We start from the raw sequence: 24985 nt of genomic DNA, 5'->3' as shown, positions 1-24985 counted from the left end.
ATTACTATCATGATTTCTCACACTCTGATGACAGGAAGAAGAGAAAACTGGAAAACTCAAATTACGAGTGAGAGAATAGAGCATGAGTTTGAAGGCCTTATATAGTAACTCAAATTTTATTTCTTCAAGAGCTCTCTTTAAAAAACTGTTTCTATTTGTGTTTTTAAAAAGTAATCCATGCACAAATTAAAAAAAAAAAAACAATACAAAAGGGTATAGAATTAAAAGTGTCTCTTCTACCCTAGACTCTTGTTCCTGGTGTGTGTGTGTGTGTCCTTCTCAGAATAGTCCATGCACAAACACATATTCCTTCTCCCCTTTTTATACAAACGGGAACATAACCTACAGGGGATTTTTTTTTGGTATCTTTACTTAATAATATATATCAGAAATTGTTCACCACCAACATAAACATTTACTTTAGAACTCTTTAGGTAATCCACAGAAATAACACTCAAATTCCAAGACACCTTTTTAGTGGGTCATCTTCTGAGATCCTCCCACCTTTAGTTCCACAGCTTTTTGGAAGGAAAATCGAAATGTACCCTAGAATCAGTCTGTCATCTTGTTATCGCGAAACGAGGAGATAACAGGAAACAGCTTCTTCCTCTCTTAAAACAAAGGGCCACTCAAGGGGGAGTTCCAGTGAAGCAGAAGCCACATTACTGGAGCTTACTGTTGGGGAGGTTATTACAAGAGAGAGCTCTTCGGGAGCTCAGAGAGGTAAGGGGAGGGTTTAAGCTCATCTGAGCATCAGTGGAGAGACCAAAAAAAAGGCTGCTGGGGAAAAGAAGTTCGACTTTGGTTGGGAATGATGACAGCTTTGCCACACAGATTCTGATGGTTAGACAAACACGAGACAATCAAGCTGACAAAGCTACTAATTTTAGAGGCTAAAGCTACTGGAAACTCAGTGTACTTACGGAGGACTCAGATGTCAGCCCGCTATCACCTCAAGCAGATGTCCTCTGGATCCTTTGAACTAAGCTCGGGTTCAACGATCGCCCACCCTTCTCCTGTTAAAGGTCTTCCTATTAGTTCTCGAAAGCCTCCTGAATATGTCTGTTACTTTATATTTATCTTCCAAACTAATCCATACAGCCCACTAATCATTCTTATTACTCTTTAGTGGGTTTTCTAAAATGTATCACCTCGCTGGGAATCATGGTTCATTGCCTGCCCATCTCTAAGCTACGATCCTGTATCCTTCTCCTTGTTTACTAACAATAAAAGAACGATTAGAGCAGTTTTTCAACCTTTTACGACCTATGCTCCATCAGCCAAGAAGATTTTGCTCAGTTTTACCTTCTGTAGTTTGTTTTATGAAAATTATGTTTCTTCGTACTTTCCATGCATAAAATTATGTTACAGCTTGATTATGTTTTTTTTTTTTTTTTGAGGAAGATCAGCCCTGAGCTAACATCTGCCTCCAATCCTCCTCTTTTTTGCTGAGGAAGATTAGCCCTGAGCTAACATCCATGCCCATCTTCCTCTACTTTATATGTGGGAGGCCTGCTACAGCATGGCTTGATGAGCCGTGCATAGGTCCATGCCCAGGATCCGAACCGATGAACCCTGGGCCTCCAAAGCAGAGCGTGTGAACTTAAACACTACACCACCAGGCCGCCTCCGACTATGCTTTTTTTTTTTTAACTCCCCTCCTCTTTTTCCCCTCACCCTGTCCTTGGTATGCACCCCTGGTTGAGCATTGCTATATTAGACACAGACTTAAGGATTCATTGTACCATTCCTTTTCAATCTAATCCATAAAATGCTCCTTCCCCCCCAGAAAATCTTAGCCTAAATGTTAAAATTTTATATGTTCCAGATCAGAACAATCTTAACTTCACAGAACAATATAATAGATCATATCAGTCGGAGTGCCCATGTATTTGATGAAGTTGAATCTACTTTATCATGTAAAAATTGCCAATTTGCCCATCTCTTAACTTTTTAATTTTACTTTATTGAAAACAAAACTAAACTAGTGTGTTGGCAGACTTTAAGATGCTCTCCTGTGATTCCTGGTGCCTGGTATCTGTGCCCTTGTGTATCTCCTCCCCTTGAGTATGGACTGGACTTACTAACTCACTTCTAACAAGGAGAATACGGCAGAAGTTATGAGATGTCACTTCCAAAACTAAGTTACAAAAAGACTGTGGCTCCTGCCTTGGGTGTTTGCCCACTCTCTCAGGCACTGCTTGCCCAGGGGAGGCGGCTGCCACGTCATGAGGCAGCTGGATCCATTTGCTAGAGCTGCCATAACAGCATACCACGGACTCAATGGCTTCAACGACAGAAGTTAATTTCCTCACAGTACAAGAGGGTAGATGTCCAAGATCACGATGTGCACAGGTTTGGTTCCTTCTGAGGCCTCGCTCCTTGGCTTGCAGACGGCCATTGTCTTCTTGTGTCCCCACAGGGTCTTTCCTCTGTGTGAGTGCATCCCTACTGTCTCTTTGTGCGTCCCAACTTCCTCTTCTTATAAGGACACCAGTCAGATGGGACGAGGGCCCACTCTAGCAGCCTCCTTTTGACTTAATCACTGCTCTAAAGGCCCTATCTCTAAATACAGTCACATTCTGAGGGACTGGGGGTTAAGGCTTCAACACACGGACTTGGGGATGGGGCCTCATTTCAGCCCATGCAGAGCCGTTTGGAGAGGCCAAGAGGAAAGAGGCCTGCCAACAACACGCGAGTGAGCTTAGAAGCGATCCCACAGTTGAGCCTTCAGAAGAGATCACAGCTCTTGGCCGACAGCTTGACTACAAGCTCACGAGACACCCTGAGCCAGAGGCACCCAGCCAAGCTAGGATGCCTGAGCCACAGAGCCTGTGAGACAATAAAGGTGGTTTTAAGTCATAAGTTTTTGGGTAAAATTTGTTATGCAGCAAAAGATAACTAACGCAACCAATAACCTCACGTACCAACAAAGAAAAACCTACATTAACTGGAATGCCTAGGCAAAGAATATTGTGGCTACCTGAACTTTCTTGTTAATTGGGGTTAATGCCAATTGTTTTTGGTTGTTTCAAAACTTGCTGCAAATGAATCAGTGTACTTTCCTGCCAAAAATAACGGAGTCTTTGTGACTGATGATTGAGACTGTTCTGGGTGTCACTTGACAGTAAAAAAAAATCATCAACAACATTTTCACACGCAATATCTCATCTAGTTTCATAGCAACCCATGAGGAAGACAAGCAGCTATTTAATTCAGGTGCCAAGCAAAACACCTGACATGATAAGCACTCAAAAATATTTCTAAATGAATGTATTTCCATTTTATAGATGACAAAATTGAGCCTAGGGAAGTCCATCAACTTGCTCAAGATTGCACGGTTACTAAACAGCAGGTACGGTAACAGAATTCAAGTCAAGGATTTTTTCTACCGTACCATGTCATCTTATATATTTGCTATTTGCATCTTTCTTCCTTGAAGTTATGGGCAAAAACATTTTGTAAAAAATAATGAAATTTTCAGTTAACTTATACTTTATTTTACGTTTTTTTCCTATGGGGGCTGTCTTGGGATGAATGAAAAGTAGATATAAGCAAACAACTACATTCTGAAAATGGTCAATTAATGAAGTTTGAGCACATACACTCTAGTTTGCTACTGAGTCAATTCCAGAAGATTTATATTTAAATCTTCTTATCTTTTTAAGCATCAATGAGCAGTGGATATAACACCTCCGGCTTATTACAGACAGGTACTCCATCCTATGCCTGTTTTTTTTCCCCATATAGGTTTCTGGGTGAATGAAAGAACACAGGCCCTGAACACTAGGAAAAAGCTGACTGCAAACATGGCATGGAGTTTCTCTGTTTCCTCTTAGAAGTCCGAGGGATATAGAGGAGTATAGAAATAGTTGTTAAAATACTCATAATTTATAGGATATGAACGTTGCACAGTTGATCCTAACACCGTCCAGAGACTTATTTATGTTAAATCTTATACTAGCAAGAGATATTGATCTTTTATCCCACATTCACTTGCTGCACAGCTACTGCACACCAGCATGTGAGAAGCGTTGGTGACATGGAGGCGAACGGCATATCTAATCCCTCCGCGAGTTTACAACCTAGTGGTAGAGGCCAACAAGTAAAATAAAATATTTTAGCAAATTCTACTACAGAGGAAGGCAAAGGGTGCCAGAGGAGTTGATGGTAAGAGATGCAAGTGGGTACGGGGTCAGGGAAGGACTTTGGAAGAGATGACAAGATCTGAGAGTGAAAGCAAGGGTGGGAGTTAGCCGAGGGGAGACGGGATTTCTATGAAGAGGAAACGTTTTGTGTAAGGAAGTCTGAGATAGTGTGGCGAGTAGTTTAGAACGACTGGAGTTGGAAGGTTTGTGTTCGGGGAGTGGTGGGAAATCTGGGGAGAGAAGAGAGCAGCCCACAAAGGACTATGGTTAAGGAGTTTGCACTTTTTCTTTTTGAAGATTAGCCCTGAGCTAACATCTGCCAATCCTCTTTTTGCTGAGGAAGACTGGCTCTGAGCTAACATCTGTGCCCATCTTCCTCTACTTTATACGTGGGACGCCTACCACAGCATGGCGTGCCAAACAGTGCCATGTCCACACCCGGGATCCGAACCGGCGAACCCCGGGCTGCTGAAGTGGAATGTGTGAACTTAACCACTGCGCCACTGGGCTGGGCTCTGAGTTTGCACTTGAAAGGGAGCTTTCCAAGACTTTTTAGTAAGGAAGCATCATAACTATAACTGTTTTTAAAAGATCGCCTTAAGAGCGGCGTGGAGGATAAAAGTGGGATGAGACTGAGGGTGAAGAGATCCGTATGGAAAACACTGTAGTAATTCAGACGAAGTAATACGTGCCTGAATTAAGGCAGTGGAAAGGGATGAGAGTGGACTGAAGATCTGACAAGTATGTAAAGGGAAAGCATAACAACTGATAACCAACTAGATACATGGAATGAGGGGAGTTACTGGAAGGATTCTTAGGTTTCTGGCTTCACCTTTGATGAGGGTGAACAGGCAGGGACCACAGGAGGAGACCTTGTGTCTGAGAGGATGAGGAGCTCAGGTTTGAGATGGGTTTGAGATGACTGTGAGACACTCAGGAGAGATGACTAGAGGTGGCGAGGAAGCACAGATCCAGAGAGAAATCTGGGCTGGAGAAGGGCTGCCACGTACATGTTTTATGTATATGGTACTCCAGAATTGTGCAGTGCACAACTGATCTGTGAAGCCATACCTGACAGCCCTGGCTGGTGACACAGGTTTCAAATTGGTACAAGTCAAATATGGAGGTCAGCCGAAACCATGGGAGAGGACCAAAGACAGGATTCTAGAGAATGAAAGTCAAAGTAAGCAACGGATGAAGAATTTTATAAAGGAGCTGCCAGAGAGGGGAGAAAGGGGGAAGCCAACATTATAAAAAACTCCTATTATTAAAGACCAACACTTTAAATGTGTGCATCATATTTCTTTAGACTGAGTGAGGAAGTAAACCATCCTTATTTATTCCTTACAAGATTTATTATTAGCTATACTTTTTTGGGGGGCGCGGTGAGGAAGATTGGCCCTAAGCTAACATCTGTTGCCAATCTTCCTCTTTTTGCTTGGGGAAGATTGTTGCTGAGTTAACATCTGTTGCCAATCTTCCTCTATTTTATATGTGGGACACTGCCATAGCATGGCTTGAGGAGTGGTGCTAGGTCCGTGCCCAGGATCCGAACCTGCAAACCCCAGGCTGCCGTAGCAGAGCATGTGAACATAACCACTATACAACTGGGCCAGCCCCTAAGCCATACTTCCTAATGATGTTATTCAGGATTGGCTGGCTAAGGTTGATCTTAGCCAGAACTTAATTTTAGCCTCAATATTTATACCACGTACCACTACTTCCTCAAGGTGCTAAAAGTACTATCTTTGCCTGATCCTATTTTCACACTTTTTTCCCTCATATATCTTCCCATCTGACCCCTGATCAGTTGTTACTTCACTTTTCTTTTCATGTTTTACTTACATTGCTGCCTTGAGGTCCTTGTTCTCTGCATCTTCTCAGTAGCTATTTAATTAATAATATATACTAAGATTTCTCAAAACAAGAATTTGTAATCATTCTTCTGAGTCATTCTGAAATCTGGAATTCTATTTTTCCTTGTGTATATGTTTATTCTCTGAATTAAGGTTTACGGATCTTGTGCTTTATTTAGTTTATTATTCCTTATGAGCACCTAACAGTGTGCTGAGCATAATTATTCATAGAAAATTCCCACCACATCCTTAAAGGCCATATGAGAACTCTAAACAGTGGAAATGTGGAAGCAGAAAACAGATGTTGCAGAAAACTTTTCAAAACTCTAGTTACAAGCCTGTGTTGGTCTGAATAATTGCTTTGCTCTTAAGTTGAGTTTTTAAAGCTAGAAGTTACCTTGTCACATATGAAATTATTTTTCATTTTCCCAAGAATGAAATTTGAAAGTTGAAAAGTTACTTTAAATTGAGGTTGGTAAACATGGCATGTGACAGATTATAGATTTGTAGCATTCTGGAGTTGAACTTCATTTCTTAAAGTGTCAAGATATTAATTAGCATCACAGGAAAAACAATTCCAGGTCAGATACATTTGAGAAATGCTGGGTGAAAAACAAGGTTCTTTATGGAAAGACTCCTCAGAGCCTTTAATACACTAACAGACGTTATGACTCTTTAATGAACGGCACAGAGTAAGTGGCACTTCTCAAACTCATCAACGGCACTTCTCAGACTGAACGCACTTTGGGAAACATTGCCCCAATTTTAGAGATAAGGGCCCTGAGCCTAAAGAGGTTTGGTGACTTGCCCAAAATCATACAAATAGTAGCAAAGCTGAGACGGGAGCCAGTTCCTCTGATTTTTAAGTTGAGTCCTCTTTCCATTATACTGCACTGTTGGTATGCCACTTACTTTTTATCCTAAGCCCTTCATGGAGAGCAGAACACAAAATTGATACCACTGACCCACCAAAACTCTGACTTCCAAGACTGAGAGATTTCCTCCTTCTGGAGCATCGACAAGACGATCTTTCTGGGAGTCTGTCAGCTGCTCTGTGGCCATGAAACAAACCGTGGGGGTGGGGAGGGTGCACAGGAGGTGGAGCTCCCTTTAGGATGCTTAAAAGAAAAATGGATTTATGCCGAGGATAATTCCTGGAACAGATGTGAAACCAAATACTTCATATCACAATCCTGCCCCCACCCTTCTGAAAGGGAAATGAAATAGCAGGATTAACCTGCTCTTCATCAGATCGTGCTTTGTTTCTTTCAAAAATCCCATGACCGGGGCAGATTCCATTTCCTGCTACTCCCCTTCCTCCAGCAACGTGGGGAGAGCCCAGGAGGGGAGAAGAGGCTTTCCTGAGGCTCCGCAGGCACCAGGAGCATGGGGCACGCACGACAGCAAGGGCAGGGTAAGGGCGAACACGCACTGTTACCCCCGATACCCAGCGGGATTTCTCCGTCCACATGCCATTAGGAAACAGTCTTTTGTAAACGTAATGAAAGTCTTAGGACACTGACAAATTCATCAATTTGGGGGGAGAGAGAAATTAGAATTAGTTTATTTCTAGGGCTCTGTGAAAAAAGTACATACAGATTGAAAAGTGACTCAATTTTTGGGGGGGGGTGCATAAAATGCAGGGTTTGTGAAAGAGATGGATGAATTTTGAAACAAACAATAACATCTTGACCAGGTAATGACAGAGCAAAGCAGAAATTCAGTGTATAATATACATATAATCACCACAAAGCCAGCTGTGCCACGCTTCTAAGTGATTTAATAACTCAAGTGTCAGAGCATAAACTCTTCTGTAAGAGCCAAAAGGACCGGAGGTTTCTCACTGCGCACTTAGCAATGAAATGTTGCTCTCCTGACGACCCCAGCAGCTCGGCCGGGATCTCGGGGGAGTCAGCAGCAGTGACCATCTTTTCAGGCCAGGCTTGACGAGACAGTGTAATTAGCCCAGAGAAGATCTCTGTGCTCCATGGTCATGAACATCAGTGCACCCGGCAAGCCAGGGACTGGATCACTTGAGGTGTCTCCAAGAATCACCTTTCAAAGCCCAAACCACTTGTTCAATCATATCACAAGTGCGCAACAGGACAGTGTGAAGGGAGGGGTGCCTGTGGCCGGCAGAATTAAAGGGATTAACAATGGGAGAGAAGCAATTGGTGGCATGGCTAGCCCCATTCTCAGCTGCTCTGTCGTGGATTTGGAGCACGAGGTGAAGCTTAAGGCTCTGAAACTATAGTCAAGGTCCTCCTTGCTCTGTGCTGACTAAAGCAACAGAAATACCCTGCAGCCTGACACCTTTCCAAATGGGGGGAAAAAGCAAGCGAGGCCAGGCCCAGGGACAGCTGCTGTCCCCCAGGCACTCCACCTTACTTGGAAATGTGAAAACACCAGAGACAAAGCAGGGCCCAGGCATCTTTCCCCCAGGACCTATAGCACACCTAGCACAAAGGAGGCAGTCAAATATTTGTTGAATTAACGAGAAATAGGAGGCACTAAGTAAGTATTTATTAAAGAGTCTGGCTAATAAGTAAACACAATTTGATTACTTATACTGAATGCTTTTTGTTGTTTTTTTTTTTTTTACTTTTTAGATATCAACTATTAACTTTTTAAGGTGTGAGACATATTTTAGACACGACTAAAATTCACCCATTTAAAGTGCGTAGCTCAGTGGTCTTTAGTGTGATCATCACCACAGTCTAATTTTAGAACATTCTCATTACCCCAGAAAGAAATCCTGTGCCTATTAGCAGTCATTCCCTATTCCCCTCCCCCTCCCCAGCCCTAGGCAACCACTAATCTACTTTCTGTCTCCATGGATTTACCTATTCTGGACATTTCACACAAAAAGAATTATACAATACATGGTCTTTTACTGGCTTTACTCACTTAGCATTACATTTTCAAGGTTCATCTTTGTAGCATGTATCAGTACTTCATTCTTTTTTATGGCTGCATAATATTCCTCTGTGTGTGTGTGTGTGTGTGTGTGTGTGTGTGTGTGTGTGTGTGTCTGCTGCTTTTATATAGACATATTTTTTTTCATTTCTCTTGGTTATATACTTAGGAGTAGAATTGCTGAATCATACAGTAACTCTATGTTTAACTGGCTGAGAAACTGCCAAACACTTTTTCCAAAGCAGATGCACCACTTACATCCTCATCAGCAATGCACTAGAGTTCCAACTGCTCCATATCCTCACCAATACCTGTTATTACCTGTCCTTTGATGACAGCCACCTAGTGGGTGTGAAGTGATATCTCATTGTGGCTTTGATTTGCATTTCCCTAATGCCAAATGATGCATATTTTCAGGTGCTTATTGGCCATTTGTATATCTTCTTTGGAGAAATGTCTATTCAAATCCTTTTTTAAATTGGGTTACCTGTCTTTTTATTGTTGAGCTGTGAGAGATCTGTATGTATTCTGTATATGCCCCGTGCCAGATATACGATTTGCAAACATTTCCTTCCATTCTATGGGCTGTCTTTTCACTTTCGGGCTGACGCTTTTTGAAGCATATAGTTTGTTAACTTTGATGAAGTCCAACCTATTTAATCTTTGTTGTTGTTTGTGCTTTTTGGTGCCACAGCTAAGAAACTGTTGCCTAATCCAAAGACATAAAGATTTAATCCTGTTTTCTTCTAGGAATTTTATAGTTTTAACTCTTAAATTTAGATCTTTTGTCAATTTTGAGTTAACTTTTGTGTATGGTGTGAGGCAGGGGTCCAACTTCATCTTTTGCAAGTGGGTACCCAATTGTTCCAGCACCACCAGTCTCTGTAACCACAAGTTGAAAAGACTATTCTTTCTCACTGAATAGTCTTGGCGCCTTTGCTGAAAAGCAGTTGGCCGTAGATGTACAGATTTATTTCTAGATTCTTAATTCTATTCCATTGATCTATCCTATGCCACACTGTCTTGATTACTGGAGCTCTGTATTCTTTGTTAGTTTTAAATCCTGTTTAAAATTCTCTGACTCATTACTACCAGGCTTCAGCTCTATTCTTTTTGGAGAATCTCAGCAAAGACCTGAGCACAAGGAAGCTTTTCTTTAAATGAAACAGGGGACATTAATAACCTCTCTCAGTTTTTAAAGCAGCTGTACTGTGGGCAAAATCTTAGGAAGACAACATATGTGAATAGAATTTAGTATCGTAATAAAATTAAACTTACAACAAAGTTAATATGTATTATTTGAGTACACATAATCATTCTGCTGTAGGATAATCAGGAGCAAATAGTAAATAATTCATGTAAATGAATGTGGTATATCATAAATTTATATTATACTTAGAGCAAATTTATCATTTAAATACTAAACACATTTATAGGGTTCTTTTTTTCTCTGTGGCCCATTTTTTCCATCTTCCTTACTTCTAATGTCTTTTCATCCAGGAAGAGGGGGTTCGCATGTGTTCCTGAAACCTCCAGCTAACAGGTACCCCCACCCCCATGGACTGTGAGCTATGTGTGGGGCAAACTAGCATCAGGGAACAGCATTTCTATTTGCAGCAGTCAAGAAGCTGGTGGAGAGGGGCTGCAGAAAGGCAGTGGAGTCCATCCAACAGGGGAGGAGACTCTGGAAGAAAACGTGTTGGGACAGAAATGGACAGATGTTTCTCAACATCATTCTCTCCTTCTTCCTCAATAAGAGAATCGCAATTAGCTCGAGGAGGCAATGTGCCCAAAGTGCTAAAGACTACCTCCTCCGACTCCTTTGTTGCTGGGGAGAAGTGGGCCCGGGATCCAGGGCTGGCCAATCGCATATTAGTTGGAACTGCTAGGCTTCCAAGAAAGCTTTTTTTAAAGTGGACACATTTAGCTGGCATCTGTCTTTTGCCCTCCCCCCACCCCCTTCTTGCCTGGAACACGGACACAATGCCAGGAGGAAAGGAAGCACCTTATGACCAAAAAAATGAAAACCAATGCTTTCGGGTTAGTTGGGCAGGAGAGAGGAGCCCAGCTCCTTGTCCATGTCTCTGAAGAGCTGCACTAGCCCAGCATTTCCTGTCTCTGAACTTCTTCACATGGAAGCAAAATAAGTCCTTTACTTCCGTAAGTCGCTGATTTTTTGAGTTTCTGTTACCTGCAGGGAATCCTCTCCTAACTAACCCAGGGGTGACTCCCAAGCCCTCCCTCTTTTCCCCCCGCCCTCCTACTTTCAGCTCCACCCTCTACTGCAGGGGTCCCGGGTTCCTTACTTCAGCCCCATCCAAGCCCCCTCTGCCAATCAGAATGGCTGCCCCTTCAGAGGCATTTCAGGAGGTGTGCGAAAGATTATTATCCTGCCCCTCACTGTGTGAGAGGAGGCAGAAGGCCCACCTCGACACTTATCCTCCCCTTTCCCAGGTCTGGCTCCATCCACAGGAGGGAAAGTTAAATGGTTGGATTGAAGGCAAGCCAGCCTCATCACATGTGTGCCCCCCACTGCCAGGAATCCCCTGCTGAGCACTTACAGAGACCCACCAGATACTTCAGGGAGGTCCAGGCTGGCGGGCCCCGTCGCCAGTGCCTTAGCGCCATTAGCAAAGGAAGCTGGGAAAGCGAAATCCCCTTGAGGGGCCTGGAGTTTTAACATGATGAGGCAGTTCAGCAGGTTCTGGAATAAAGCTGCCTGGATTTGAATTTCAGCTCCACCACTAACTGTGTGGCTTGGACAAGTTATTTAACTTCTCTCTGCCTTAGTTTTCCCATATGCAAATTAAAGACAGCAAAGCCACCTACTTCTGCAGGGTTGAAGATAAAATGTGACTAATACACCATGCTAAGCACAGCGGTGGCACAGAACAAGTTCTCAGTAAAATGATGGCCGTGTCTTGCTGCCGCTGCTGTTATTATTATAGTGGTTAAGAGCAAGCGCTTTGAGGTCAACCCTAGGTTCAAAGCCTGGCTTCACGTCAGTTATGTGAACTTGGGTCTTTTCCTAGTCTCTGCACCTTAATCTTCTCTTCTCTAGGTGAAGAAGACAACGGCTAACTCACTCCATCATAGACGCCCAGGGCAAGCTGGCTCCACACTAGGTTTTATGTTCAACTCTAAGCATCTGAAGGTGAATAACACAGACACAGTCTCTGTCCTCGTGGAACTTAAGAGTCTAGTGAGGGAGACAGACACTAACGGAAAATCACGAGGAACTGTAACAAACCCTACAAATGAGAGCCACACAGGTCTCTGGGAAAGGGGGACATGCCCGAATCAGAGAGGCCAGAGGGAGGAAATGCACTGATGGGAGGAGAAGAGTGTTCCAGGTGGGACAGCCTCTGTGGACTAGGGGAACGTGAGGAGGTCGGAGAAGGCCAGGGTGGTTAGGGTCGAGAAAGCAGAGGGGAAGGTGGTGTGCAGGGCAGGCGGGCCATCTAAGACAGTTAATCTAGTCTTATCTTCATCTTAAGAGCAATGGTAAGCTTTTATGAAGGGCTTTAAGCGGGGTGCATGTGTTTATGTCAGACACAGCTTGCATTCTGAAAGGCTCGCTCCACAGTGATGTGGAGAATGGAAGGAGGAAGACAGATGGCAAGGGTGATGCATTCAAAAGCTGGAACAGGAGGTCCAAGTGAGAACGTTTGGTGACTTGAGCTTGAATCCTTGAAAGTACGGAAACATAATCCATGTTTCAAACTAGAGAGTTAAGTCAATGAGTTATGAGTTTTTGGGTCACTCTCATAATCCTCTCCAAAAAAGGGCACAAATGCAGCACACTTGATGTTCGTATACGATTTCAGGGGATTCACAGACCAGCTGAAGTTATAAGTGTGGGCCACAGCTCTTAGGTCAAACTCCCTGAATTAGACAAGAAAGCTTGAGAAAGTCTTTGTATCATGACCCTTTGTTTTCACTAGTACCTCCTTCCTGAAGGTTATACTCTGCTTGTCAGACCTCCTTTCCCTGCTCCCTTATCTCCCTATCCGACATCAAGTGCCCTGAGAGGATGATGGTGACAACAGGTGAGTCAGTCTTCCTAGTCCCAGGAACAGGAGCAGCCTGACGACCAACAAAGCAAGAAAATGGTCTTTGTCTCTTTCATCCATTAGATCCTTATTAAAAACACTCGTCTCTTTTCTCATTCATGTACTTGGTTCCAGGAGGAAGCAGATGAAAATGTGAATAAGAAAACCCCTCATGGGTCCGGCCTGGTGGTGCAGTGGTTAAGTTGGCATGCTTCGCTTCGGTGGCTAGGGGTTTGCTGGTTTGGATCCTGGGCACGGATCTACACACGGCTCACCAAACCATGCTGTGGCAGCATCCCACATAGAAGAGCTAGAAAGACTTACCACTAGGATCTACAACTACGTACAGGGGCTTTGGGGAGAAAAATTGAAAAAAAAAAAAAGAAGAAGATTGGTAACAGATGTTAGCTCAGGGCCAACCTTCCTCACCAAAAAAAAAAAAAAAAAAAAAAGCATACCTTGGGGGGGAAAAAAAAGAAAAGAAATGGCCTCAGGACTATTTATACCTGTAAACTGTGATCACTGTATTCCTGGATTCAGGCCAGTCTTGAAGAGAACTATGGATTCCCCGACAACAGCAAAGATCAGGTCTCTAGGTTGAAGCACGTTAATTTAACCCAATATATTGCCAGTGTCAACTTAGAAGGAAATCAAACAACATCTCATAAGAATCCTGTAACCCAGGATTATTTAGAGTGGAGTCCCAGACTGGTACCAGTCTGAGAACTCTTTGTTATTAGTCTACAATGAGACAAGTTTAGAAGAGGGAAGTAGGCAGTTAAAACCTTTTACAGCAAATAGCCAGCAATTTTATGCCTGGTGAATCTAATAATAATAAATTTGAGCTTGTGTGTTAGATGTCTTTTTTTGTGATTCAGTTTCTCTAGTAATTTATTTTTAGTGTGTTTTATGAAAGTATCAGTCCACGCAGGACTGGAAAGTAAAATAACCAGTCCTTCAACACTGGTGGTTTGAAAAGCACTGCTGAGGCCAGCTGAAAGTTTCTGATTCTGTCCTTAATGATGTGAATGATAACGTGGAAATTTTACTCATGAATACAGAGGATTAAAGATGAGCCGGAGTGGACCAGGAGCCACTAAACCTAAGTTCTATCTCACAATTTCTGCTGTAGTGACACACTTTCCCTCCCCTCCGTGCTTCAGGAACGAAGGCCCGCCTCCATCACTGCGCTCTGCCCTCTCTGGGAACTGCCCCATTACCAAGGGCATGTTCTCTTCCCAGGCAACCCATGTCCAGTGATGGATCAACAAAGAGTCAGTACGAAAGCTGCATCCCAGCCCCTCACCACAGCTCACAACTCTAAAAGGGCATCCAGTTCTATAGCTCTCTGTGGGGCCAAATGAGGCCTTCCTTGTCACCGCATCAGAGCCCAGCTTCGCCCACTGTCCAGTCTTGTTTCCTCCCATTACCTTCCCGTCAACAGGTGTTGATCCCAAGAGCACTCCTAATAAGCTTACTTCACACTAACCTCCATCTTAGAGTTTGCTTTCTAGCGAACCTAACTTTTGATACTACTTTACAATAATATGACTTCAAAGGTCATAATGGGAACTAATGAAACCATGTGTTACGAATGATGACACCATAGGAAGAACCGCCATTTATTTAGTACCTTTCATGTGCCAAACACTGTAGTAGATGCATTACATATATAATCTACAGTCTTTTTTTTTATTGTGATAAAATACACATAACATAAAATGAGTGCATCAGTAATCAAAAACCTCCCAACAAAGTCCAGGACCAGATGGCTGGACTGGTGAATTCTACCAAACATTTAAAGAAGAATTGATACCAATCCTTCTCAAACTATTCCAAAAAATAGAAGAGGAAGGAAAATTTCCAAATTCATTTTACGAGGCCAGCATGACTCTGATACCAAAACCAGACAAGGACTCACAAGAAAGGAAAATTACAGGCCAGTATCCCTGATGAACCCAGATACAAAAATCTTCGGCAAAAATATTAGCAAATCAAATTCAACAACACATTAAAGGATCATTTCCCACGATCAAGCGGGATTATCCAGGGAGGCAAGGATGTTTCCCTTTGCTGAGCGTGTAGGTCTGCGTCTGGGAACCAAACCCAGGCTGCTGAAGCGGAGTGAGCCAGACTTGATCACTAGGCCACAGGGCTGGCCCCGTCACGTGTTCCCTTCATGTAGGTCTTGTCAAGAAGTACCCCCGAAACACACTGCTGTGTTAGCTTGTGGAGGGCACTATTACTTCATTCGCTGTCCTCTATATAAAGTACATAAAATACTTCTTTTAGAATAAGAGCTTGGAAAGAAGCTTAATTTTCCTCCAGAGTATTTCTTCCTTTTTGAAAATGAGAACTATATACTCTGATTTATCATGCCTCCCTTTTGTCTTCGCTGTTAGGAGACACAGAACCAAATTTAACCTCAATTATAATAATTTTATTTGGTCTTATATGTGAAAAATTTGAAATATCTTGTTTCTTGGTCTTGATTTTCCCTATATATTTTTTATTTTATTGCATGTGCTTTTATACTTTGAGACTCTATGCTAGAGATGAAAAGTCTACACTGTACTGCTTAGCTATAATCTCACTTGAAGAAAACTGCCAGAAAGGCATACGCTGGCAGCTTCGTATCACATAATCATGCTATACTAGCAGCAGGCTGGCATCTGCCTGGAAGGCAGCAGCCGCCTACCTTTAGCTCTGCACACCAGTGGCACTTTGCTGCATGAATGAATGCAGAGCATTCTGAGTCTGTCTTTTGAAAGCTGAAGGCAAACAGTGGAGGAAGAAACACCCACCCAGAGAGGAGGCTGAGTCATCAGCACGCAGAGCGGTTAACCTGGAGGACAATGGAAGCCAGCTGCTGAGGAGACAACAGATGACCTGGCCACAGGGATGGATTAACCGACTTGCTGTTTAGCCCCTAGACCTGCTAATTATCCCAAATAATGTTGCACGTTTTCATGAGGTCTGGTCTTGAGACTGTTTCTTCCCTGTGTTTATGTATAACTTTTCTTAGCAGGGGTAGACTGAGGGTGTCTCTCTTCTTGATGACCAAAAGGCTATTGTAGATAATCAAATTCTCCGCATAAAAAGAGGAGGGTGAGCATATGCACACACACACCATGGTGATTTATACTGGGGAACAGTAGAAAGGATAAAAGAATATAACAGAGAAGGCCTGAGAGGACGCAGACTCCCAAAAAAGAGCTGCAGTTTTTAAAATTCCATATTCCAAAATCTGATTAATAACTATGAACAATTCATTACCTAATACATTTTGCAGCTCAGCCATAATAAGTTAAAAATAACAACCTCTTGTCAAATTTCAAAATATCTTCATTTGGGCTTGTCACATGTCTTAATTTCCCTGGGAAGCAAATTAGAAGTGAATGGAGAGGGGAAAAAAACCTGAAAGTCACTTTCAGTCCAACAGATATAAAAAAGAGTGATTCTTTTACCTAAGAAAAACAAACAGATATATAACGCTAGCCTAGCAACTTCTAACCAGCTGACTTTTTTCTTCACTTCACATCCCATTTTATACAGGGATATATGCTCTATTTTACTGATGTAGCTAAAGGGACACTGAACACACTCAAGCTGTCTTCTCTGGTGTCAGATAACTAGTGAAGCTGGATTTAGGTTTCAAGAGAAGAGAGCCCCTTGATACCTATGGAGCTAAATGGAAATACTTGCACGTTTGAAAGATGAGGACAAAAAAGTATGAGAGACTTGTTTTATTTTTACTAGTGATATTCTTCATTCTGAAGACTTAAGAGAAGCTGAGTCTTTTCCTTTATAATCATATTTGAAAGAATAGAGGATAAATATCAACGCCAATCACGCCAACAGGGCAATATACTTCAAGTCATTGTCCTCCATACCCTGCACTCTTTGGAGCCCAGTTCCAATTCTACAGATCAGGCAAGCAGAGTTGTAAATATTTCCATGGGCAAAGCTTGCTTTTTCCAAAGACAGGCATGGCTTAGCATGCTGTTTTCTTTGTTTAAAACTTTTAGGAGCAATTATGTCCTGAGGATATAAGAATGGCAGAGCAAAGGTATGTGCCTATAGCAAGCATCTGATTGAAACAAGCAGCAAGATGTGTGGGTCCATAGGACGGATAACTATAGCGTACAGATTTATAACTTTCAGTGATAAGTATGAAGACTCACAAAGTAAGGCAATGTTATTCTAGTTACTTGCCCAGGTCAGGACTACAAGAATAAACAGGATCTTTTCCCATCCCAAGTGAATGGATATTACACAGGACAGCACAAATCTGCTACAAGATGCAGTGGTAGGTACATCTTTTAACCATCCAGGGTGCCAGGCATTTTTTCCAGGAGGTGTGTGTGCTTCCGTAACATAAATGTAACTTGAGAAAGGGGCCACTGCACCTCCCTGTCTCTTATAACAAAGTAGCAATTGTTAACAAGGGAAGCATCATCACTCCTCTCTTGGGAGTTTGCCAGCTCAGCAAGAGATAATATCAATTTTCAGATGTTATCTTTCTCAGTAGTCCATTTCTTAATCCATTTCAGAAATAGAGTTCCCTGGTTTTCTTTAAGACAAATGAACCCCCTTGGGGTGGGTTCTTAGAACCACCCCCCACGTCCCTCAAAACTGAAAGCCAGGCTGGTTCCTCCCCCACTTCCAACCAGGTTGTTCAGCTATGCTTGAGTTTTGTTTCTGAAGTAGAAACAGTTACTAAATGAAATGAAAGAGGCCTCAGGACAGGAAAGCATGAAATTTCAATGGCTGGCAGCCAGGCAACTTTGCCATGTAGAGGGATCCACATCCTTCTTGTGTGGCTGCAGCCAGATTGAGGCTAGCAAAACACATACTGTTAAAACATCACTTGGGTAATACAGCCTACAACGAAGTAAACGCTATGATCAGTTACTTAGAACTGGGTGATATAAACCTAATCGATTCAGATTTTTCTCCAGGTTCCTTGTACTGCAAATTAAAGATATTCTTCCTATTGATGTTTGTTCTAGGAATGTACATGATGGGTAAGGTACGGTATCAGTGCGGTCACAGGAAGGGATGAACATGAGGCTTGGCAGGAAGAAGTTGATTATACTTACAGGTCTCAGAGGGGGGTCACTGCAGGCCACGCAGGGTCACAAGCAAAAACACCAGAGTGGTCAGGAGATAGAAGACAGGGGAGAGAGGAAAGTCAAGGCCAGAGCCTTATTTGGAGTTTCCTTGGGAAAGGCAAGGCTGGACAGGGTAAGCAGCTTAAAAGTGGCTAGTGTGCATAATTCTGGGGCCTTAAGGCTACAGGGGTGGTCTCTAGTCACCTGGTCCCTGGCCCTGGAGTGGTTTAGAGAAAGGGAAATTCTGGCTTGCTGTGTGAGAGTTAGATAAGGAGGTGGGTGGGGATATAAACTTGGGATTGGTTGGTTTGTATTTGAAAGGCAAGAGGTTATTATCTTTAGGAATTAGCTAGCCTGGGAGGGCCATTCTCTCCCTGGCTCTGGAAGGCCCCCAATTGCCAAAGCATCAAGAATACAGAAAATATAGTTAATTGGCCTTGTGATGGATAGATGCCAAATACACAATACAGAATCTAAAAAGGTACAGAATGATGTATATATTTAAAAACGAGACTTGCCTGGGGCAGCCTATTGCAGGTCTTAGTCTTTAGTCCCCAGTATCCTTCAGGATAGGTCCCTCCTTCTTTGATAAGGACAACTGATGTTTTCTCAGTCTTACATAACATGCTATGCAAACACACTTCAAATCCTCTAATCTAACCTCACTGCCTCCCTAAATCCATATATGAACAGGTTCTAGGACTGTTACAGCTGGTGATGACATTCACTTGTGACTGTGGTTGAAGGGACCTCTGCCCAAGCAGTGGTTCGGTCTACACTGCGTTCACAACATGAAGAAAGCATGCATCCAGGTGGATGAGCTGTGGACTCCGGGGGTCTGCCTCCTCACTTTGTAAGCTACCTAATTCTCCTGCTCAAGGAAAGGCAGCCCACTGCCATCTGCCAGGCTGGTGGGCCTGCCTCTGGAGCCTCCCAGCACTCATGCTACAATGGGAGGCTGGACTTCCGAGGCCTTCTGACCCGCTCTGTCGTCTGAGTCCATACACACTTGCACGTGGTCTCACCACCTCAACTAATCACAAATACAGCATTACCCATCCCTAGCTTCTGTAGAGCTCAGGCTCAGCGGGGCTGTGTTTGTGACAGAGATTTAAGTGTTGAGAGATAGGCTCTTTCTCAAAGCTTCTTTGCTGATGATCCTATTTTGCCATGTAATGGGTGGACTGTAAGGGATACTAATGAAACAGGTTCAAGGAGAGTGATATTACAACGGTGGCAGGTCCAAGTCTCACAGTGCTGGAAACGGATGGACATTAGTACTTCTTGGCAGGCCATCCGTTTGGTTTGGAGCTTGATGTCACATTCATTCTTCTGGTTGCCAGTCTCCTGAAGGAAATATTGACCTTCTTGCTTTAGTTTTCTATATTTTGTTAGTTGTTCATCACTGAATAGGCTGCTTAGTATCAGAATTAAAGGACCATTGGCTAAGTGTTACCAATAGAACTCTGGTTGTTTTCAGTTTCTCTGGTACATTTTGGTAGATGACCAAGCCATGGATTTGGTGTTCCCTTCTCTCTTCTCATTCCTTTTTGGAAAGAGTTTAGATGGGCTGGGGAAAGATATTTGAAGCTTTCTGATCCAATGTAAATGAATCCTGTGGTGGGTAAATAATTTTTCTCCCTCCTTTGCTCTCCTGGGGTATTTTGATGAATAATGCTTCTCAAGTAAGTTTATAAATATTCCCCTAGAGGTAAGAAGAGTATTAAGCTCATAGCAGGTGTGCCATTAATGCTTTAGCACATAGAGTAAAGCAAAGAGGAAAGGAATCATCAAAACCTTGCAGTTTCATAGAATTTTCTGGAAAGTTTGGAAGGCCACACAGCTGGGAACAAAATATTGGGGGCAGCGCTGGTGAAGTGCGGGTACAGCCTCACAAGATCAAGTGAGGCCATTCATTCAGTGTAGGAGCTTTTTTTGGATGGATGGTAGGATAGGGTTTATAGTTTGTTTTGCTGCCAATTATAGCACGTTTATCTTAAAAACCTCAGAAAAAAGCATAATTAACTAATCAACCTCACCAAAAGTTTTTTTAAATGTTGTTCCCTTCTTGCCTCCCATTATCTGAAAGTCCAATTCACAGACTACCCACCTCTAGTCTAAAAGCCTTCTTTAATAATAAATATCTTTAATAATAAATATTCATTCTCTTTAGAGGCCATTGCAATTTGACCTTCAAATATCATGCTTTCCAATATATTCTTTTACACTTTACCTGTGATAATTCAATTACAGCTTTAGTTTCTTTGATTGGCATCCATTTCCCCATATTTTTAAACAAAAGCCTCCATAATAGCAAGAAAATTTCTTACTGCCACAGCGCCACCTACTGGTAGGCCATTACAGAAGCAAGGTATTGGTAGCTTAACTTTGACCCACAGTTTTGGAGAGTCCTTCTGAGCTCTGGTTTTATAAAATGCCAATATCCTGTCATTTTGAGAAACTATCATTTCTCCTGATAGCTGTAAAGTCTCTTGCTGTAGCATCAAGTCAGCAAGTTACAATACAAGAATATGCTCTTATTCTTACTGTTACCTTAAATTGGCCCTGACTTCACCGACTTTGATTTTCTCTGTCCTATAGCAAGGGCTCCAGATTGTGTGGGCAAGGGTTTGGATCTGGCGAAAATAACTTGGGGAGGTTCCAAAGATCCTGAAAAATGTAAAATAAAATCCCTGCTTAACACTTTATTTGATCTTGGCTGGAAGGACAACAAGGCAAATCTAAAACTAGGTTTTAGGGGATCACCGTTCTCCCAGATGCTGACACCCCATTTTCTGCCAAACACCAAACCATGCTCTCTTTTCTGCTTTCTAAGTATAAGAATGGGTAATGAACCTAAATTCTTATCCCTCTGGCTCTGGGGAGAGAAGAACATTTTGGGAGCAATAAAGGGTATAAGACACTAGGGCAAGCATCTTAAGAGCTTGATTTATTTTTATTATTAATATATTGTACTCCAGATCCACCCAGGATCTCCAACACCTATATAACGCATTGGGAAAAGAACAAACACTAATAGTGAGAAGACGTCATTCTGCTGAGAGCTGCCAGGCAAATAATTTCACTTGAAAGTTCAAGTGCCTCCTAGATCCTTAGGGTCTAAGCTCCACCGAGTTTGCTTTATATTAGCATAAGTTCATTCCTCTTACTGTCCCACTGAGAGACAACGAGGCGGGCAGGCACACTGGTGTGCAGCCACCCCACCTCCATCAAAGAGCGTAGAGCTCAGGTGCTTTTACCAGGGCTCCACGTAACAAGTGTTCAACAAGGAGATTGCTTCTCACTTCTTGGAAATGAAATCCAGCTTTGGTGCTCAAAAGCTGGGAAGGTCCCTTCCATCAACTATAGACCAGTAAGAGCTAAAAGAAAAATAACAAAAAAGTTAGGTGGGGGTGGGTAGAGGCTGGGCTCCAGGACAGGAAAGCTTAGGCAGAAGCTAAGGCACGGGCACGAGGGCAGCTGGTATGGCTCAGGCCCACAATAATGGTAGTTTACACTATCAAACGAGCATGAGAGAAATGCCAGTTATCTAATCCGCTGCTCTCGGCTATTTTAGTTCACCATCACCCCTTCAGAACTCAAGAAGAATGCCATCGCTATAAAGGAGGAAGGCCAACGGCTCTGGCTTTGAGCCAAAGGCCCTCACTCCAGCTTCCTTCTCAAATTTCCAAATTTGCTGACTCTACATCTTCCCTTCCATAGCAAACTCAGAATATGTAGCTGAGGTAGGGAAGTCAAGGAAAAGCAATATGCATGGAGCATCCCAGGCACTCTGCTAGGAGCTTTCACATTCACTACCTCTTTTAAAGATGATAATAAAAAGAATGTCAGTAGGCCACCATCAGTGGGAAGGGACTGAGCTGTTTTTCAACAATGCCCTGGGATGAACCACTATCTCATTCAGATTGCCTGATGAACGAAGTCACAAGCTTTAAGGCCTGGTTGGCTAGACTCGGGGAAAGGGTCAAGGGGCCAGGAAAGAGACTTTTGCCTATCCACGGACTCAATAATACCATGTTTAACCCATTGAGTTAAATGGAGCAGACGGTCTAAATACCCTTCAAAGTCAGTTTAGCGATTCCTCTATAGGCACAAACATTCCAACTCTGAGAGATGTGTAAGCTTTTTGACTAATTATGGAGGTTGTTCTCCCTTCTTGTGGGTTTAAAGAAAAACGTTTCTAATAGCGATCTCATCTTCTCCTATTCATAGGACACCCTTCTGAACCCCTAGGATAACTCCTTCAAATCTGTGTGTAATACAGAAAAACACACAATTTGTAGTTGAAACACTGAAGTGCAGGCAGTTATTGACTAGCTGTGTAAACAACTCCAACAGGGCTGGTGACTATTGCACTGCTAAGGTAAAATGCTTACTGGGAATACGGAAAATGCCTGAGCTCTACTATCATGTTCATCAGTGTTTCCTTAACCAAGGATCAGGAACATGAGGAAAGTCACCAAGTAGAAACGAATTCAAGGGACTTTAGAAGCCCAGGGTCATTTGGAGACAAAAGCAGTAAACAGCAGGCTGCCCAAACAAGGTGAGAACAATGTGCTTATCTTAAGGTAGAAGCAGGGAAAAAAGGTAGCTATAGGGAGCCATGGAGAAGTACAACTTCTCTCTATTCTGTGGTTTTATGCTGATACCAAATTCACTGCAACTGTTACAAAATCTTCTAAGTAACTTGGTCAGTAAGTATTAACGCATAATTAAGATGCCGAAAGTATGACCCACCTGGCCTCTCAAATTTCCAACTTCCTCAGCCAGAGTGCACACAAAGAGTTCAATTCTGTAGTTAAGTGACCAATTAGACATGGAAAGGAAACAGGCAGGACTCCTGGATCTCCTAAGCTTTGTGAAGCTCCACAGCTCCAGCAAATTTGAAGAGCTGAAAGGTTCTACCAGCTGGAGCCCACGGAAATCCTTCGAGCTAGTCCATGACTCTCTTAGCTACCCAGTCTCAGTCCGTTACTGCTCCAGGGGGAAATCTTACTTCCTTAAAAATAACTACCATGTTCTAGGAATTCTCTTTTGGGGGGTGGGAGGGGCAAGTAGATACTCATCAAATATTTCTTGAATTCAGGTTCTAAGATTTTAAGCGGAGAAAAAAGTCTTTACACTCCAATCACATTACTAGCAGCCCTGGGTGTGGTTAGACTCCTTCTCTCCATTGCCTCCTTTCATCCCCACAGGAAACTCTGAGAAGTATGTAATGACCCCCACAAAAAGGTCAAACTAAGGGCTCTCAGTGATCTTCTAACCATTTTAAGGTGGATTATGTTCGTCCTTCTGCCACATACACACTCCGGGGCCTTACACTCCTTAATGGCTCCTACTGCTCTAGGACCAAGTTCCCTACACGGCTCATAGACTGGCCCTGCGACCCCTCCAGCCTCTTCTCCTGGCACTCCCTGCTCAGGCCCTAGTCCCCAGCCACACTGACACGTGAGGGCTCCCAGAACACGGCACGTTTTCTCCCCCACCCTCAGCCTTTGCACACACTGTTCCCTCTTCCTGGATCTCCTTCCACCCCAAGCTTCCCCTCTCCTGGCTGACTTGTCAACATTCAAACCTCAGCTTAGATGTTTCTTCCTCTGGGAAGCCCTCCCCAGTCCGTAAGGAGCCTGGGCTAGGTGGCTTGGGTTCGAATACTGCCCTACCATTGATTTGCTGTGAGATTTTAGATATGTTTCATTATCTGTCTGTGCCTTTATTTCTTCAGCCATAAAATGGGGAACACAGTTCCTATACTATATGCCTGTTTTGTGAACAAGTGAGTTACTACATATGAAGCATTCAGAACTGTGCCTGACGCATAGCAGATGTCCCCAGTGCTGTTGACTGTTACTCTGTGTCCCCAGGACCTGATATTCCCTCACCTTGCCCACACTCCCTGCTGACTCCCCCCTTCTCTGAGTCTGTAATTCCCTGATGGAGGGACTGCCTAGCTCACCCTTAGGTACCTCAGCGCCCAGCATGTCACTTTCTCCACAGTAGGTGCTCAATAATAAACACTTGTTGAATTGAATCCAAGTGATTTTCTTTCAATTCTCTGATTACTGATTAGTGTATTTTTATGAATTATTACTCAGAAAACTATCTGTGGACAATGTTTCCTGACTTAGATGTAGGTACCTACCCTGAGAGGTTTTAGGCCCTCAGGAACCAACTGGCAACAGACCACAACAGGACCATGACCCAACCCAGATCTAGCTCTGCGGCCACGTATAACCTCCTATAGGCCCCTCAGCTTTCTCAGCCTCTGTGTCCTCTCGTGGGGGGACAAGAAGATCCACCTCACAGGGTTTAGTGACAGATCCTACTCGTGGAAATGCTACACAAACAGTGAAACACCAGTCAAATATAGGCATTTTTAGTAATATGCTGCAAATCTGATAGCCTTCTACCAGACTGGGAAATGTCATCTATCCCAAACTAGCTCTAGAAAACCATTCAGTCCTAAACTGTCAACACCATTGGAAAGAAGAATGTAACAGAATGCCCCTGTGCCGATGCTTCAACAGCCTGGACGCCTCCTTCTTCAAACTGGAGCTCTCTTCAGAGGCAGAAGAGAGACTGTGCCGAGCCCAGCCCCTCCCTGCTGGCCTGCCTCGAAGGAGCTGGTGCGCCACTGCCACTAACCTGTGGAGCTGGTGATGGGCACAAAGGCTGCAGCGTGAAGGCTGCTCTGGAGGCCGTTCAGCTGCCCTTCTGTGGAGGAGCCCCTGAAACACAAGCAGCCTGGTTAGACCTGCAGACAGAAAGGCGAGGTCAAGTACAGGCCCTCCGATCGCTCTGCCTCTTGCTCTCAGTGTTCCCTCTCATGTGGCTCATTCCCGTGCTTCTTTCAAGACTTTGTTCAAATGTCATCTTAT

General features: G+C 43.3%; 1 protein-coding gene across 1 annotated transcript in view; it reads right to left on the bottom strand.

The window, feature by feature from the left end:
- The window catches only part of TTLL5 (tubulin tyrosine ligase like 5), a 273379-nt gene that overhangs the window by 15023 nt on the left and 233371 nt on the right, over window positions 1–24985 (bottom strand). Inside the window, exon 32 of the mRNA XM_046647530.1 lies at window positions 24753–24835. Within this exon, the coding sequence (XP_046503486.1) occupies window positions 24753–24835 (83 nt within the window). The remainder of the gene's footprint in view (window positions 1–24752; window positions 24836–24985) is intronic.

Source organism: Equus quagga, chromosome 20 (genome assembly GCF_021613505.1).
Source record: "Equus quagga isolate Etosha38 chromosome 20, UCLA_HA_Equagga_1.0, whole genome shotgun sequence".
Lineage (NCBI taxonomy): Eukaryota > Metazoa > Chordata > Mammalia > Perissodactyla > Equidae > Equus > Equus quagga.
Note: the sequence above shows the minus strand (reverse complement) of the source record. Positions and strands in the feature narration are given on the sequence as shown.